This window comes from Tupaia chinensis, unplaced genomic scaffold, assembly GCF_000334495.1.
Source record: "Tupaia chinensis unplaced genomic scaffold, TupChi_1.0 Scaffold147003_1, whole genome shotgun sequence".
Taxonomy (NCBI): domain Eukaryota; kingdom Metazoa; phylum Chordata; class Mammalia; order Scandentia; family Tupaiidae; genus Tupaia; species Tupaia belangeri.
In genome coordinates, this window is record NW_006206856.1 from 1 (window position 1) to 15,067 (window position 15,067).

The 15,067-nt window shown below is 45.8% G+C and overlaps 1 protein-coding gene across 2 annotated transcripts in view; it reads left to right on the forward strand.

The window, feature by feature from the left end:
• Positions 1 to 2,415: 2,415 nt before the first annotated feature.
• ACTR8 (actin related protein 8) overlaps positions 2,416 to 15,067 on the forward strand; it is a 17,662-nt gene continuing 5,010 nt past the window's right edge. Inside the window, exons 1-8 of one of the 2 annotated variants that reach the window (XM_006169287.3) lie at positions 2,427 to 3,018; positions 6,341 to 6,511; positions 8,276 to 8,386; positions 8,995 to 9,099; positions 9,381 to 9,554; positions 10,271 to 10,364; positions 10,586 to 10,718; positions 12,859 to 13,012. In XM_006169287.3, the coding sequence (XP_006169349.1) occupies positions 2,617 to 3,018; positions 6,341 to 6,511; positions 8,276 to 8,386; positions 8,995 to 9,099; positions 9,381 to 9,554; positions 10,271 to 10,364; positions 10,586 to 10,718; positions 12,859 to 13,012 (1,344 nt within the window). In that variant the 5' untranslated portion in view covers positions 2,427 to 2,616. Of the gene's footprint in view, positions 3,019 to 6,340; positions 6,512 to 8,275; positions 8,387 to 8,994; positions 9,100 to 9,380; positions 9,555 to 10,270; positions 10,365 to 10,585; positions 10,719 to 12,858; positions 13,013 to 15,067 lie in introns of both variants that reach the window. The other variant, XM_006169288.3, reaches the window with a different exon arrangement.

Sequence of the window (15,067 nt, forward strand, 5' to 3'; positions counted from 1 at the left end):
GTCTTGTGGCCTCCCCCTGGGGAGTGCACTCGCTGTGCTTGCTCTGTCTCTCCAGCAAGTGCACACACCCTATAGGAAAATGATAAAACAACAAAACCCCATAAACACTGAATGTGAAGAAAATCAAACGTTGTGTATTTAGTACTGTGTCGCTTTTTTCAACCTTTGAGATACAGTAAATTGTTCATTTGTCTTCATTTGTAAATAAATCATATCTATTTCAGTAATGTGCATATAGTATCTGGGCTCTTGAGTTAATTTTTATCATTCATTTATTTGTCCCATGACCCTTTAATAATATGTCATGTTTGATTTGCTACCAGGTGTAATTATCAGGGTATTTATAAAGCCATAGCCAATGAAACTGAGCTATAAAATGATTTGCTAAGCTTTTTTGAGATCAGGACTTCATCATAATCTTGAAAAATATGAATTCAGTAGTACTGGAGATACTGTCTCCTGACTTTACACCATCTGGACACTGATAGGTTCCACTAGAGGTTCAGATTTCTCCCCAAGTGTTCAGGTGAAAGCTTTATGAATTACTTTTTTTTTTTTTTTATTACTAGAGGACATGTGTGCTCGCTAGAGAGAGAGATCAAGAGAGAAAGCTCTCTCAGTAGGATATAATTATGCCACAATCCTTTTTCCTCCACATCTCCATCCCACTGGTTTTGGGCTTGTGAACACATATGATTGGCAAGTCCTTCAAGCTGTAAGGGCTGAGATTTGGACCGTGGTCCGCCATGTGGGATCTTGGTTCCCTGGATGCAGCGTTTAACTGCTACACTATGGGGCTGACCCTCCAACAGGGTCTTGATGCCTCGATCTAACCTCAGCTAGCTCCAGATCACAGGCATGCGTATGCCTGGCACACTCAGGGAGGTCGGTGGACTTGAACCTGGAACCCTTCCATGAGGGTCTAGCACCACAGTGATTAATGCATTTTACTGCTGCACCAACATTTAGCCCCCTTCAGATGAAAGTTTTTATATCCATTTATCAGTAGTTATCCCTGTTTGTCAGGAAGTGAGGGTAAGTGGCATAAGACTGGTGTTAAAGATAAGGAAGCAAGTATAACACAGATTTTAGGATAGCAGTTCATTGACCACTGACTTATTTATTTTTTGGAGAGGTTTTCGCTATAGGGCGCGTGCGCTCGCCAGACAGACAGACAGACAGACAGAAAGCGAGAAATCACCCCCCAGGGGGGATGGTCACACCGCAATCCCTTCTCCTCCATTCTCCTCTTGGGATCTTGGGCACGCACGCACACGCGCCCGGCGTGAGTTTTAAGCCACCGGGTCCGGGACGTGAACCATGGTCGACTAGCCATTACGCTAACTGCTGGTTCCCACCACTGACTTATTTTTTTAAGACAACTTTTTTTTTTTTGGTTTGTTTTTGCTAGAGAGCATGTGTTTTCACCAGAGAGAGGGTAAGTAAGAAAGCAACCCCCACAGGGTACAGTCACACCACTGTCCACTCTCCATTTGTCCTTTTGAAGATACTGGGCATGGACATACATGAGCAAGGCATGTTTTTCAGGCCTCTGGATCTGGGATTTGAATTGCACAGCTGACCATGTGGCAGCCAGGTGCCTTCACCACCACACTACCAACTGGCCCGAAGGAGTTTTTTGTTTGTAATGGTAGGGATACACACTTGCTGGGGGAGAGAGAAAGTGAGAAAGCACCCCTCATGGAAGATGGTCACATCACAGTCCATTTCTCCTGGGGTTTTGGGGGCAGCCATGCACACATGGCCAAGCATGGCTTTTTCAAGCCTCTAGATCTGGGATTCAAACTGCAGTCGGCCGTGTGAGATTCAGCTGCCTTAACCACCATGCCACTAGCTGGCCAGGGAGATTTTTTTTTTGACATCGCCTTGCTACAGTCCCTGTCTAGCCTCCCAGTTAGCTAGGAAACTTGGGCTTGTGCCACTGCACCCAGGTAGCTTAGGTTGGTCCGAGACCCAAGCCCAGGTCTACATGCCCCTAGCCTTGAGGAGTGGCAACCATGACTGGGCCTGTGCCACGTCTTTTTTTTAAAACACGTTTTTAATTCTGATGAGGTGAGGTAGGTAGATACTTGCATCATGTAGATAAATGTAAGGGTTCCGTAAGGTTTAGCAGCTTCCCAGATTATGTGGGCAGTGAATGGCAGTCATTCTGTTAAACTCTGACGTAGTGCAATACTGGGGAACCGTAGCAGTTTCAGTAGGTGGTGGCTTAGGGTTACTGACCGCTTAAACCTCACAGCAACTTGGGAGGCAGGTGAAATCACTGCCGTAGTCCTGTGGCTGCGAGGTGAGGTCAGAGCCAGTGCGGGTGACCTCTGAGCAGATGACCCAGGAGAGGACCCTGGCATTACTACTGCAGACTTCTGGAGGCTTACCTCAGTTCCAGCTGCATCTGGCATTTAGTTGTCCCACTCTGCACTTGAGCTGCACTACTATAACGCAGAGAAGAGCCGCTAGAGTAGCTTCTGTTCAAATCGCGTGCATGCCCCAACATCAGACGCTGGACTAAGCATGACCTGCGAAATATGAGAATATGAATATGTCTAGGAAGTCAGGAGTCAGGACGCCTGTGGTGGCTGGTTATCAGACTGCCTGATGTCGGCGCCCAAAACTGGTGTATTAAGAGGCCCGCGGGGACCAATCACAGCAACATCTTCCAAATCCACGCGTCAAGCCCCGCCCTCGGACAGCTCCGCCCACGCGCCTTCCCGGAATCCTCTGGGGCGACTCCCGCTGCGGCCATCTCCACTGTGGGCAGCCGCCGGGATCCTGCTGCTACTGGAGTCCTGCGCCCGAGCTTGCGCGTTGTCTTTCTGCCCTGGCGATCACCGCGCGGTCGCTGGGTGCAGAGGCAGGTGGTCGATAGCAGCCACGATGACCCAGGCAGAGAAGGGGGACGCGGAGAACGGGAAGGAGAAGGGCGGGGAGAAGGAGAAGGAGCAACGCGGTGTGAAGCGGCCCATCGTGCCCGCGCTGGTACCAGAGTCGCTGCAGGAGGTGGGGCGCCGGGGGCGGGTCTCGGCGAGAACCCCGCGCTTCAATCTCGGTCACCTCGGCCAAAGCGGGCCCGGGGTGGGTTGTAGGAAGAGCTGGTGCCTCTCCCCAGCGGGCCCCAGCGCCTGGTGGATGTTGCAGGAGGGCGGTGGTTTCTTTCCAGGTTGTCCTGCCGAGGGCGCGGGGAACGGCGCGGCCGGGGCGGTTCGGGGTGCGCGCACCGATCGGCGAGAACCCCGCGCTTCAATCTCGGTCACCTCGGCCAAAGCGGGCCCGGGGTGGGTTGTAGGAAGAGCTGGTGCCTCTCCCCAGCGGGCCCCAGCGCCTGGTGGATGTTGCAGGAGGGCGGTGGTTTCTTTCCAGGTTGTCCTGCCGAGGGCGCGGGGAACGGCGCGGCCGGGGCGGTTCGGGGTGCGCGCACCGACTCTGGGTCCTTCCCCTGACTTCACTTCGTGGCCCCGGGTCGATGGCAGTGATTGCACCTGCTCCCGAGTTGCTGCGAGGTTTCAGTGGTATCAAAGTTTGGCATGGAGCTGGCTCTCAGCTAGCAGCGACGGCGACACTAGTAAAAGTCTAGTTACCTAGATCAGCTTTTTTTCCTTTGTGAAGGAAATGTTTGCGAGTAGAGGTCATTTCATACTGAAAAGGAAACGGACGTTGGTGTAGACCTTACGGGCCTGTGTGTCAAAAACAGGACACGATTAAGTCAAACCAGAAAAATATATGCAGCAGCCCAGCAGCCAAGGGACCGTTATTTATATTTTCTCTCACACACACAGCTTTATCAGTGAAGAAAATAACAGCATCTCCGTAGGAAAATAGAGAAAGGCAGTGTAAATTCACAGAAGAAATAAGGAGGTTTAAGTGCTCAGAATTTCACTTGAACATCTCTGAGCCAGCTTTCTCACTGTTCCTGGGCTAAGGACAGCCCCCTGCCGGGAGGGCAGCTGTAGCGCACACACTGTGCCTGGCACGGTCGGGTCTCAGCATGGTCATTGCTGCTGCACAGGCCTGGTGACTGCACCCATCCAGTTACCCATCTAGTGAAGGGACAGACTGCATAACTGCCTGGCCAGGTCCTCCCCTCTCGGGCTCTCCCACTGTGTGTGTGGGGGTGGGGGGTTAACATTATCAGCATGGTGTGGAATGGGCTAGTGCAGGGGTATGAGGTGTTGGGCACACAGCAGGTACCTTCTGCAGCCAGTCAGGGATGGTTTCTTTAAAAGGAGGTGGCATCCGGATGAAGATCTGAAGATGATTAGGGTTAGCCAGGAGGAGGGTGTCATATCTCAGGGAGACCGGATGGAAGCTAGATCAGGACGCCTGCAATGGAGGAAGAAAAGGAGATCTCAGCAGGGGTCATGTTCTGAGGGTCATATAGGCCAGAGAGTGACCTTTTGGAAGACTTTATCATATTAAGAGCAGGCATTTTGTGAATGCTTCTGTGGCCAGGTTCTGAGCTACAGGACTAACTCATTGAATCCTCACAGTAACTGCGTGAGCTAGGAAGTCCATCCAGGGCTGGGAGATGGCAGTCTGAAATTGTAAGCAGAGCTACGAATCTAAGAGTCTGGGCCCTCAACGTTACAATGAGTCTAGAACTTCAGCCAGCTGTAGAATTTCATTTTCTCGTGGCCTCTGTGGTACCAATATTGCTATTTGCATAATAACTTTTTTGTCTGTTTTGTTTTTTCGCCATAGATTGTATACATTCTCTGGAGAGACAGACAGAAAGCAATTGAGAATCACTCCCCAGGAGGGTGACCACCCAGCAATCCTTTCTCCACCATTCTGGGATTTGGGGCACACACATACACACACACACACACACACACACACTTGCCCCTTGCCACAGTCATCACTCCACTGTCTGAACTTGTGCTGCTTTGTCAATCTTCTCTCACCACGTCCCAGGAATGGGTTGTGAGATGCAGCCAGGTTTTCTGACTCCTGAGGATAGAACTGTGAAATCCAGCCTTTTAACCCAACTCTTGCCACATAAGGTCAGTAGCACAGGACAAGAAGGGTAAAGAGTTTTAAAAACAACAATCAGCATATTTTTAAACACATTTTAAAGTTGATGCAGAAAGCCTCAGATTCGGACATTACCATGCATTCTTTTTTTTTTCTTTTTTTTTTTTTTCTTTTTTCTTTTTCTTTTTTTTGGAGAGATTTTCACTGTAGGGCGCGTGCGCTCGCCAGACAGACAGAGAGAGACATAGAGACAGAAAGCGAGAAATCACCCCCCAGGGGGGATGGTCACGCCGCAATCCCTTCTCCTCCATTCTCCTCTCGGGATCTTGGGCACGCACGCACACTAGCCCAGCATGAGTTTTAAGCCACCGGGTCTGGGACACAAACCGTGGTTGACTACGTGGGAGTCCAGCGACATAGCCATTACGCTAACTGCTGGTTCCCAACCATGCATTCTTATGTTAATTTCCCCCATTCCTTTGATCCGTAGTTATCAAACTCAAGTGATAGTAGTGACCTTAGAAGCTTTTTAAAATTGCTGGTTCCTGGGATCCCTTCTTGGAGACTCTCACTTGGAAAATTTGTAGTAGAGGCTTAGGATCTTTCTTTTTTCAAACATCTTTTAAAACATTTATATTTATAGAATTCAGAACATATTTTATTATTCGCTACACGCATTTATTCTTTAATTGTCTTCCAAGGTAAACAGCATTCTCTGGTGGTAGAGGCTTTGTTCCTGGTCCCCATTGTGCCCACAGTGCCTGGTATATAAATTCTAAATTACAATATGTTAGTTGGCCTTGGATAATTTTGGTTTCACTCATTTAAGCAAATATTTGTTGCACTGTATATCCTGAGTCAGAACAAGGGAACACAGATGCAGTTGAGTTTGCATTCTGGTAGAGATCAGTAACTGGCTACTTCTTAACCCCCTCTATGGAATTATTTTGATACCTTCCAGTCTGATAGTCATTATAGGGAATTTCTTAGTTTAACTTTTTACCAGTACAAGGGCCAGCAGGTGTTGTAGTGGTTATGATGCTGGACTCCAGCATAGCCAACCATGGTTCGAGTCCTGGACCCGGAGGCTTGAAATTCAGGTGTGTGTGTGCATGTGTGCCCAAGATCCTAGGAGGAGAATAAATGAGGAGGGATTGTGGCATGGCCTTCCCTCCCAGCAGGGGAGGGAGTGATTTCTTACTTTTTCTCTCTCTGTCTCTCCAGCGAGCGTATGCACCCTACAGCAGAAATCTCTCAAAAAAAAAACAAAAACAGAACTTGTTACCAGTACGTTAACTTGGGGCTTACATGTTACTTACTCAGGTCACACGCCCATGTTTTATATTTGCAGCAAATTCAGAGCAACTTCATTGTTGTCATACATCCTGGTTCAACAACGCTAAGGATTGGTCGAGCCACAGACACACTTCCGGCGAGCATTCCTCATGTCATCGCACGAAGGCACAAACAGCAAGGACAGCCCCTATACAAGGACAGCTGGCTTCTAAGGGAGGGTCTGAACGTAAGTCAGAAACAGGAGCTGGAGAGAGCCCAGGGTCGACTTCTGGAGGGCATAGACACTCCATGTACCCAGGCATTTAAATAAATGTCTTCGGAGCTTTGCTGTTAAATCACAATACCATTCAGGGCTACAAGTGTCATTTTTCATCAGAGAAAGCAATTTTAGATTGTAAAGAATTAAAGAACTTATTATAAAAAAAGTATATCCATTTTTTTTTTCACTTTAGGATGAATTTGGTGTTGAAGGTGATCTTCAGTGGAAGATAGAATTGTCACTTAAAATGATATGTCCGGTTCTTTGCAGCCATATTTTCCATATAACTACAGTTTAAATTGAACTTATATTTTCATCCCATTAGCAAACTGAAGTGCTATAGTAAGCACTTACATGATCTTAGAGCACACATTTCCTTGGGCTCAGCGTTTACTTTATCCTATTTTGTAGGCGGTTACCAGGCAGACTTTTTGTGATAGGCGTTTACTCTGTCTGTTGCATCATACTCCACTAGTAACTTTGAAGTTTTACGTCAGGGACAGTTTCAGAAGCAATTTTTATAATTCTAATCATGTCGTGGGGTTCTCCATTTTAGCATAATTAAAAGACTAGTCCAGGGGCCGGCAGGTGGCATGGTGGATAAGGTGCTGGACTTCCGTACAGCAAACTGCAGTTCGAGTCCCAAATCCCATGGCTTAAAAATCATGCTGGGCGTGTGTATGTGTATGCCCACAATCCTGAAGGAAGAATGGAGAAGGGACTGTGGCATGGCCATATTCCTCTTGGGGAGTGATTTTTTACTTTCTCTCTCTCTCTCTCTCTCTCGTGAGTACATGTGCCCTATGGCAAAACGTTAAATTTTAAATATATATATATATACATATATATATATTAGTTGACTGCAGTTCAAGTCCTGGACTCAGTGGCTTAAATTCACACCAGGCACATGTGCCTGCATGCCTAAGACCCTGAGAGGAAAATGAAGGAGAAGGGATTGTGGTGTGGCCACCTCCCCTGGGGGCTGATTTCTCGCTTTCTATGTCTCTGTCTCTCCCTGTCTTTCTGGCAAGCGCACACGCCCTATAGCAAAAACCTCTCAAAAAAAAAGTCTACAATTCTTTTGGATCTCATAATTTCTACCTTACAGAAAAATTGGAGCAAGAAAAATCAAAAGAACACAAAATTTCTTTTTTTATTTTTTAACGTTTAATATCTACCTATATATCTGTTGATTTGTTGTGACTTTCAGGCCGACAGGTCCTAGACTTGAGCTGCAATCGGCCATGTGGGAATCTAGCCCTTTATTCGCCAGACCGCCTGCTGGCCCCAAGAACACAACATTTCTGCAAAGATTTTTATGAATGTGTCCATCACAATACCACAATAACTCAAATAAGTATTAGTTAAAATACAAAGGAGTGTGACTGTGTGCACGGGAGAATTGGATGGATGTATAGAAGAGTGTTGGAAATATTTTGTAAGTATAAAGTAGGTTTGCTTTGATTAGTGCTGTGAAACATCAATCAAAAGTCACTTGAGATTATAGATTTTTACAAATGGTTTATGATTAAGGTTCCTTTTTTTTAACTTTTTCGGTTTATAATAAAAGATTACTTGGAATTACGGTAGTATGTGTCACAAACATTAAGGAAATGCCACGTGTTGATGAGATTGCCTTTCCTAACAATGGATTAAACTAGTATTTTGCCAACTTGCTTTCTCTTTTACTAACTCCTTTGTTTGTTTGTCTTTCACATCCCTCTTCTCCAGAAACCAGAAAGTAATGAACAAAGACAAAATGGCCTTAAAATGGTGGATCAAGCAATATGGTCCAAAAAGATGTCAAATGGTACAAGACGGATCCCTGTATCCCCTGAACAGGTCAGTCAACTCTTTCTTCAGATTTATTCTTTTCACTTCTGTGCTATCGTAGTGCCATTTATAGATTTTGTTTTTCTCTCATACAAATACAAGATAGGATTTCCTTTCAAAAAAAGAGGGACCAGCAGATGGCGTAATGGTTACGTCACTGGATTCTCACAGTTGACCGCAGTTTGAGTCCCGGACACAGCGGCTTAAAACTCATGCTGGGCACATGTTCCTGTGCCCAGGCTCCCAAGAGGAGAATGGAAGAGAAGGGATTGTATCGTGGCCGTCCTCCCTGGGGGGTTGCTTTCTCGCTTTCTAACTGTCTCTCTCTGCATTCTCTGGCAAGTGCATGTGCCTTATAGCAAAAGTCTCTCTCTAAAAAAAACCCTGCTGTGTGCAGAAAATCCCAAGATATTGAGGAGAAGGGATTACAGCATGGCCATCCTCCCTGTGGGATGATTTCTCACTTTCCCTCTCTGTCTCTGATGAGTGCATGTGCCCTATGGCAAAAACCTAAAAAAAATAATAATAATTCATCAATGTAGCTCATCTGTGGGGGGGGGGTGCTGTGGTATCCCTGCTCTTCTCTCTATGAACTTTGCGATGCTTTCTCTTCGTAGGCACGGTCCTATAACAAGCAGATGCGACCTGCCGTTTTGGATCACTGTTCTGGAAATAAGTGGACAAATACCTCTCATCACCCTGAGTATTTGGTAGGAGAAGAGGTAGGAAATTTCTTCACAGTGCAGTGGAAGAGAAACCCTGATCCTCCTTCTAAAATGCGCTCTCTTCATACCCACTTCTAGTCACTTCCCAGCATGTGGTCATCCTGCTCTGAGGACTAGGGACTCACACTGACTTGAAGTGATTGTACCCCACTGTCAACATCAGAGCCTTTGGCAGATGTTAACGACAATTTCTGGCCTTCCATTTCTGGATGCAAGTCCAGAAAACCCCAAGAGAACAGTTTTAACAATGCACTTCTCTTCCTGTGCTCCTCTTCTAGGCCTTGTATGTTAATCCATTGGATTGTTACAATATTCACTGGCCTATCAGAAGAGGCCAGTTAAATATTCACCCAGGACCAGGGGGCTCCCTTACAGCTGTTCTGGCAGATATTGAAGTAATATGGTCTCATGCAATACAGAAGTACCTGGAAATCCCACTGAAAGACTTAAAGGTGAGCGAAAGTTCCCAACCACTTGGGTCGTCTTTAAGATTCTCAGTCAAGGGCCAGCAGGTGGCATAGTGGTTAAGGCGCTGGATTCCCACGTGATCAGTCGCAGTTTGTGTCCCAGACCCAGTGGGTTGAATTTCACACTAGGTCCATGTGCATGCATGCCTAAGGCCCAGGAGGAGAATGGAAGAGGGGATTGCCCCATGGCCATCCACCCTGAGGGGTAATGCCTCACTTTGCGTCTCTCTGTTACTGTTTCTCTCCAGGAGGTGCACACACCCTATGGCAAAAATAATAATAATCATTCTCGTGAAAGAATGCACTGTGGAGTTGTTTGTAGTGTAATGAGCTTCTCCACATCCTCAGTCTGAAGGTGTTGCATGTATTGTTTCTTCCCCTCGTTCCTCCCTTGTGCTTTCTCTTACTCTGTTTCTTGCTGTCTCTCTCTGCTGCTTTCTTGGTCATGTTTATGCCTATTCTCTGGACCTACTCAGATGCATCAGTTGTCCTCTTTTTCATTTCATAAGTTTTTAATGATTTCAAGGAGAAAAACATTTTCTCTTTCTTCAGAACACCCAAAGGAAGGCATAGAGGCTTTTCTCCGGGGCCATTAGCACAGCCGCCAACCCTTCAGTGAGAGGCCCCTAAAGCCAAGCGCAGTGCGATTGGGTTTGACGGGACCTCAGTAGTAACCATTTTGTCTTTGTTCTTCTCTTTAGTATTACAGATGTATCTTGTTAATTCCTGATATCTATAATAAACAACATGTGAAAGAACTAGTCAATATGATACTCATGAAGATGGGTTTCTCAGGTATGTCTCTGAGTTCAGGGAAACTTGTTTTAGATGAAGCCTTTTTCTTCGTCGGTGACAGTTCATCTGACTCACCAGCGTATTTCAGTGCTTCCTCTGGAACGCTCAGCTCTTGCTGGTTGCCTGACCAGGGGTTCCTCAGCTCCTGACATTCGCTGATTATTCGTTTTAGGCTCTCCACTGCTCTGCAGCTGACTGCCCCACCTGGCTGTGTTTTTCAGGGATTGTGGTCCATCAGGAGTCCGTGTGTGCCACCTTTGGGAGTGGCTTAAGCAGTACATGCATTGTAGACGTTGGGGACCAGAAGACAAGCGTATGCTGTGTGGAGGATGGGGTGTCTCATAGGAACACTCGGTAAGGAACTTGGGGGTGCCTCACTCCCCTCAGAGTCTGTTCAACTATAGAATACTACAACTTAAAAAATACTTACTATGGGGCCAGCAGGTGCCGTTGTGGTTGAGGCGTCAGACTCCCACATGGCTGAACATGGTTCAAGTCTTGGACCTGGCGGCTTGCTTTTTCACTCCCCCCCCCTCTCTCTGATGAGTGCACAAGCCCTATAGCAAATTAAAAAATAATAATAGGGGACCAGCATATGGCCTAATGGTTATGTCACGGACTTCCACATCATTGCCTACTGTGGTTTGAGTCCCAGACCCAGTGGCTTAAAACTCACGCATAGCGCATGTACATGTGCACCCAAAATCCTGAGAGGAGAATGAAGAAATTATGGCATGTCCATCCCCCTGGGGGATGTTTTCTCACTTTCTGCCTCTCTCTCTCTCTCTCCAGTGAGTGCACATGCACTATAGCAAAAATCTCTCAAAAGAAAAATAAAATAAATTAAAAATAATACAGAAATAAAAAATATTTGAGGAATGATATATTCAAAAGCCTAACTAGGAGTCCAGCAAACTTATGAAGTACGCGCTTTAGCAAGGCTGAAAACAAATGATTTTACTCTTTCCTTTGGAACTTTCTAGTATGAATTCACATCAGCAGCTCCCGAATGTCCTAGGATATGTTATGTGCTTTCCCACAGAGAAGTGTAGGCACTCGCTTGTATGTTTCGCTGTGGTCTGGCATGGAGATACCAATCACACCTTCACAGGAAAGCATTATTTAGGCAGGTCACAAAGAAGGAAAGAGATTTTTCAGGTCTGAGTTCTCTGACCGGCTAGTGTTTCTAGTGCCATTCTTGCCACACTCGTGTTTGCTGAGTGGCAGTGACATCTGGGGGCCACCTCATCACTGATAACATGAGTTAGCAAAATGACCGTCCGGAGCAGGTTTGCTGCTAGTGCTTTCCGAGGCAAGCCTGCTTCAGGTATCACCTGCAGGCAGTGCAGGAGGTGTCTGCGTTGTCTGTAGCCTTCACGCTCCTGAGGTGGCTTCTCCCTGCATTTAAGGATGCTTTAATCCTTCCTGCCCCCCACATGAGGGTAGTTCGAGTCTCAAGTTTTAAAAGGAAACTAAAAGGAGGGTCTGCGTAGTCCAGAAGAAAGGTTGACGTGCTGCCTCCTACCCCAGTGCATCCTCAAACCCAGTGTGAGTTATTTTAGCTCATTCATTGTTTGGCTCATATAAAGCCAGTGCTCCCCCAAATGTGGAGAAGATGCTGGACCCAGGTCTCCCACCACAGGAAGAACATAGCCATCTTCCTTCTAGTGCGTAGTCCTCTCTGCACCTTTCTCCTGGGAGCGTGTCCTGTGGAAGCAGAGCCTGCCCCTTGTACGCTAGCGAGTGTAGGTGGCCACACAGCCGTCCTGTGGTGAACTCCTGATGGGAAGGAAGCTGGATGTGACAGCGTGTGTCCTGTTTCAGATACCTTTTGCAAACTATTTTACTGCCACTCAGTGCCCCATCACTGACTTTTGTTAGCGTTCCCTGTTTTCCTCCCATCCATCCACTATGTCCTATCATTCAGTTGTTACGACAAACATTTCTTGAAACTTGATATGTTTCAGTGTGCCCAATGGAATTCTTAAAGCACCCCCGTACCTTCTTTCTATTGTTATTATTACTATTCTATTTTAACTTTTTATCTACTATTATTATTTTCTAATTCGACCAGAGAGAAACAGAGAGGGAAAGTGAGAAAGGAAGTCACCAGGTCCAGGACTTGAACCACGGTCAGGCATGTGGGAATCCAGCACCTTTAACCACCTGCCAGCCCCATTCCCCCGTACTTACTTTTTTTTTTTTCTTTTTTTTGAGAGGTTTTTGCTATAGAGCACATGCGCTCGCCAGACAGACAGAGAGACAGAAAGCGAGAAATCACCCCCCGGGGGGATGACCACGCCACAATCCCTTCTCCATTCTCCTCTCGGGATCTTGGGCACGCACACACACGTGCCTGGCGTGAGTTTTAAGCCACCGGGTCCGGGACGCGAACTGCAGTTGACTACGTGGGAGTCTAGCGACATAGCCATTACGCTAACTGCTTCCCCCGCCCCCCGTACTTTCTTAACCAGCAATTTTTTTTTAACTTTAGGCTCTGTCTGGCATATGGAGGATCTGACGTGTCCAGATGTTTTTACTGGCTAATGCAGCGGGCTGGGTTCCCGTACAGAGAATGCCAACTCACAAACAAAATGGATTGCCTTCTTCTGCAGCACCTTAAAGAAACTTTTTGTCACTTAGATCAGGTAGGAGCAAGTTGGCTACTTTTCTTTCTTTTTTTTTTTTAAGATTTACTTATTTTTAATATTATTTATTATTATTATTCATTTTGACCAGAGAGAGACAGACAGACAGAAAGGGAGATTGAGAAACCAAGCCACCAGGTCCAGGACTTGAACTGGGTGGTTGACCATGTGAGAGTCTTTAGCACCTCAACCACCACACTACCTGCCAGCTCCGGCTATTTTTATTTCTAGGAAAAATTGATGATTCAAAAAAAATATATGTTATTTATTTATTTATTTATTTTGAAAGCAAGAAATCACCCTCCAAGGGGATTGGCCACGCTACAATCCCTTTTCCTCCATTCTCCTCTCAGGGTACACACGCATATGGATCCAGTGTGAATTTTAAGCTACCAGGTCTAGGACGTAAACCAGGGTCAACTATGTGGGAGTCCAGAGACCTCACCCTTATGCCATCTGCTGGTCCCAATTGGTGATACTTAAAAGATACTTAGCAATTTAACAGTATTATACTGCCCTTTCAACCTAAATGGATAAAATCTTGAAACTGAAGCTCTTAAGTAATGAGAACTTGGGGGCCCAGCAGGTGGCGTGGTGGATGAGGCTCTGGACTCCCACATGGGCAACCGCAGTTCAAATAGGGGATCTGTTATCTTGCTTTTAGCATGTATGGTGAACATACATGCCTTATGGCAAAAATAATTATGATAAATGAAAAAATTTAATTCTTTAAAAAAAAGTAGTGCAAACTTTTTGAGAAGATCATAATGGTGAAGATGTGCTTTCTAGAAAGCATAGTTTGTGTTTTAGGAAGGAGAGTTTAGTAAATTTCTCTCTCTGTAGAAGTCTGATCATTCCAATAATGAATAAAGATGAACCTTTAAGTGTAATGAGTATCACGAATAAATATGTAGACATAGATGTCCAATACAGTGTTATAATTTGAAACTTTGGGGGGTTTTTTTGGCTTGTTTCTTTAGTTATTTTTGTCATAGGGCTTGTGTGCTTGCCGGGAGGGAGACAGAGAGGAGAAAGGGAGAAAGCACTGCCGGGGGGGAAGCCATGCCACGATCCCTTTTCTTCCATTCTTCTCTCCAAATTTTGGGCAGGAATACACCCATGCCTTTCATGTTTCTCAGTCCATCATGTCCAGGACTCAAACTGCACATTTGGTCATATAGATCCAGCTGGCCCTGAAGTGCTTTCTTTCTCTCTATATTAGAGTGTGCGTGCTCAACACAGAGAGAGGAGGAGCGGAGAAAGCACCCCCAGTGGGGTGTGGTCACACAATCCCTTCCCCACTTGCCCACCCCGTCAGGATTGTGGGTGTGCACACATGTGTCTAGCCTGTTTTTCAAGCCACTGGGGCTGGGATTTGAGCTGTGGTCAACCGTGTGGAATCTGGTTTCCTTAACCACTGGTCTGCGGGCAAGCCCCGAAACACTTTCTTAGTATTACACAGAGTCAACTTTCAATCCTTGCTGCCTTTTTATTTTTTATTCTTGACTTTTAAAAAATCTTTTATAAGTAGTATAGTTCTAAATTTTAAAAAATTTGAGAAGAGAAAAAGACTATAAATCTAGTTATTAAGATAATTTGGATATTAATTTGAATTATTTGTATTAATGTGCAGGGGCGTCTTCAAAGAGTTCATGGAAAATGCATTTTATGAAAAAATTATACATGTATTTCAAATTTTTTTGTAACAGAATAATCTTGGGGGCAAGCTGGTGGCATAGAGGTTAAGGTATGGACGCGAAGTCCCAGACCTGTTGCTTGAAAATCATGGCAGGTGCACATGCATGTGTGTGCAAAATCACAGAGGAAAACGGTGGAGGAGGGACTGTGGCATGGCCATCCCCACCAAGGACAGCTTTCTCACTTTCCATCTGTTTGGGACATTCATGTGCCCCATAGCAAAACTAAAAAACAAACAGAAGAAGAAACTTGCACTTCATTTCCATTTTTCCACAAGCTTTTTGAAGTTCTCTTGGATAATAGAGAGAATAAAAATGCAGGCAATGGACATTTCAGGGATGTTAAATAGGGCAAGAA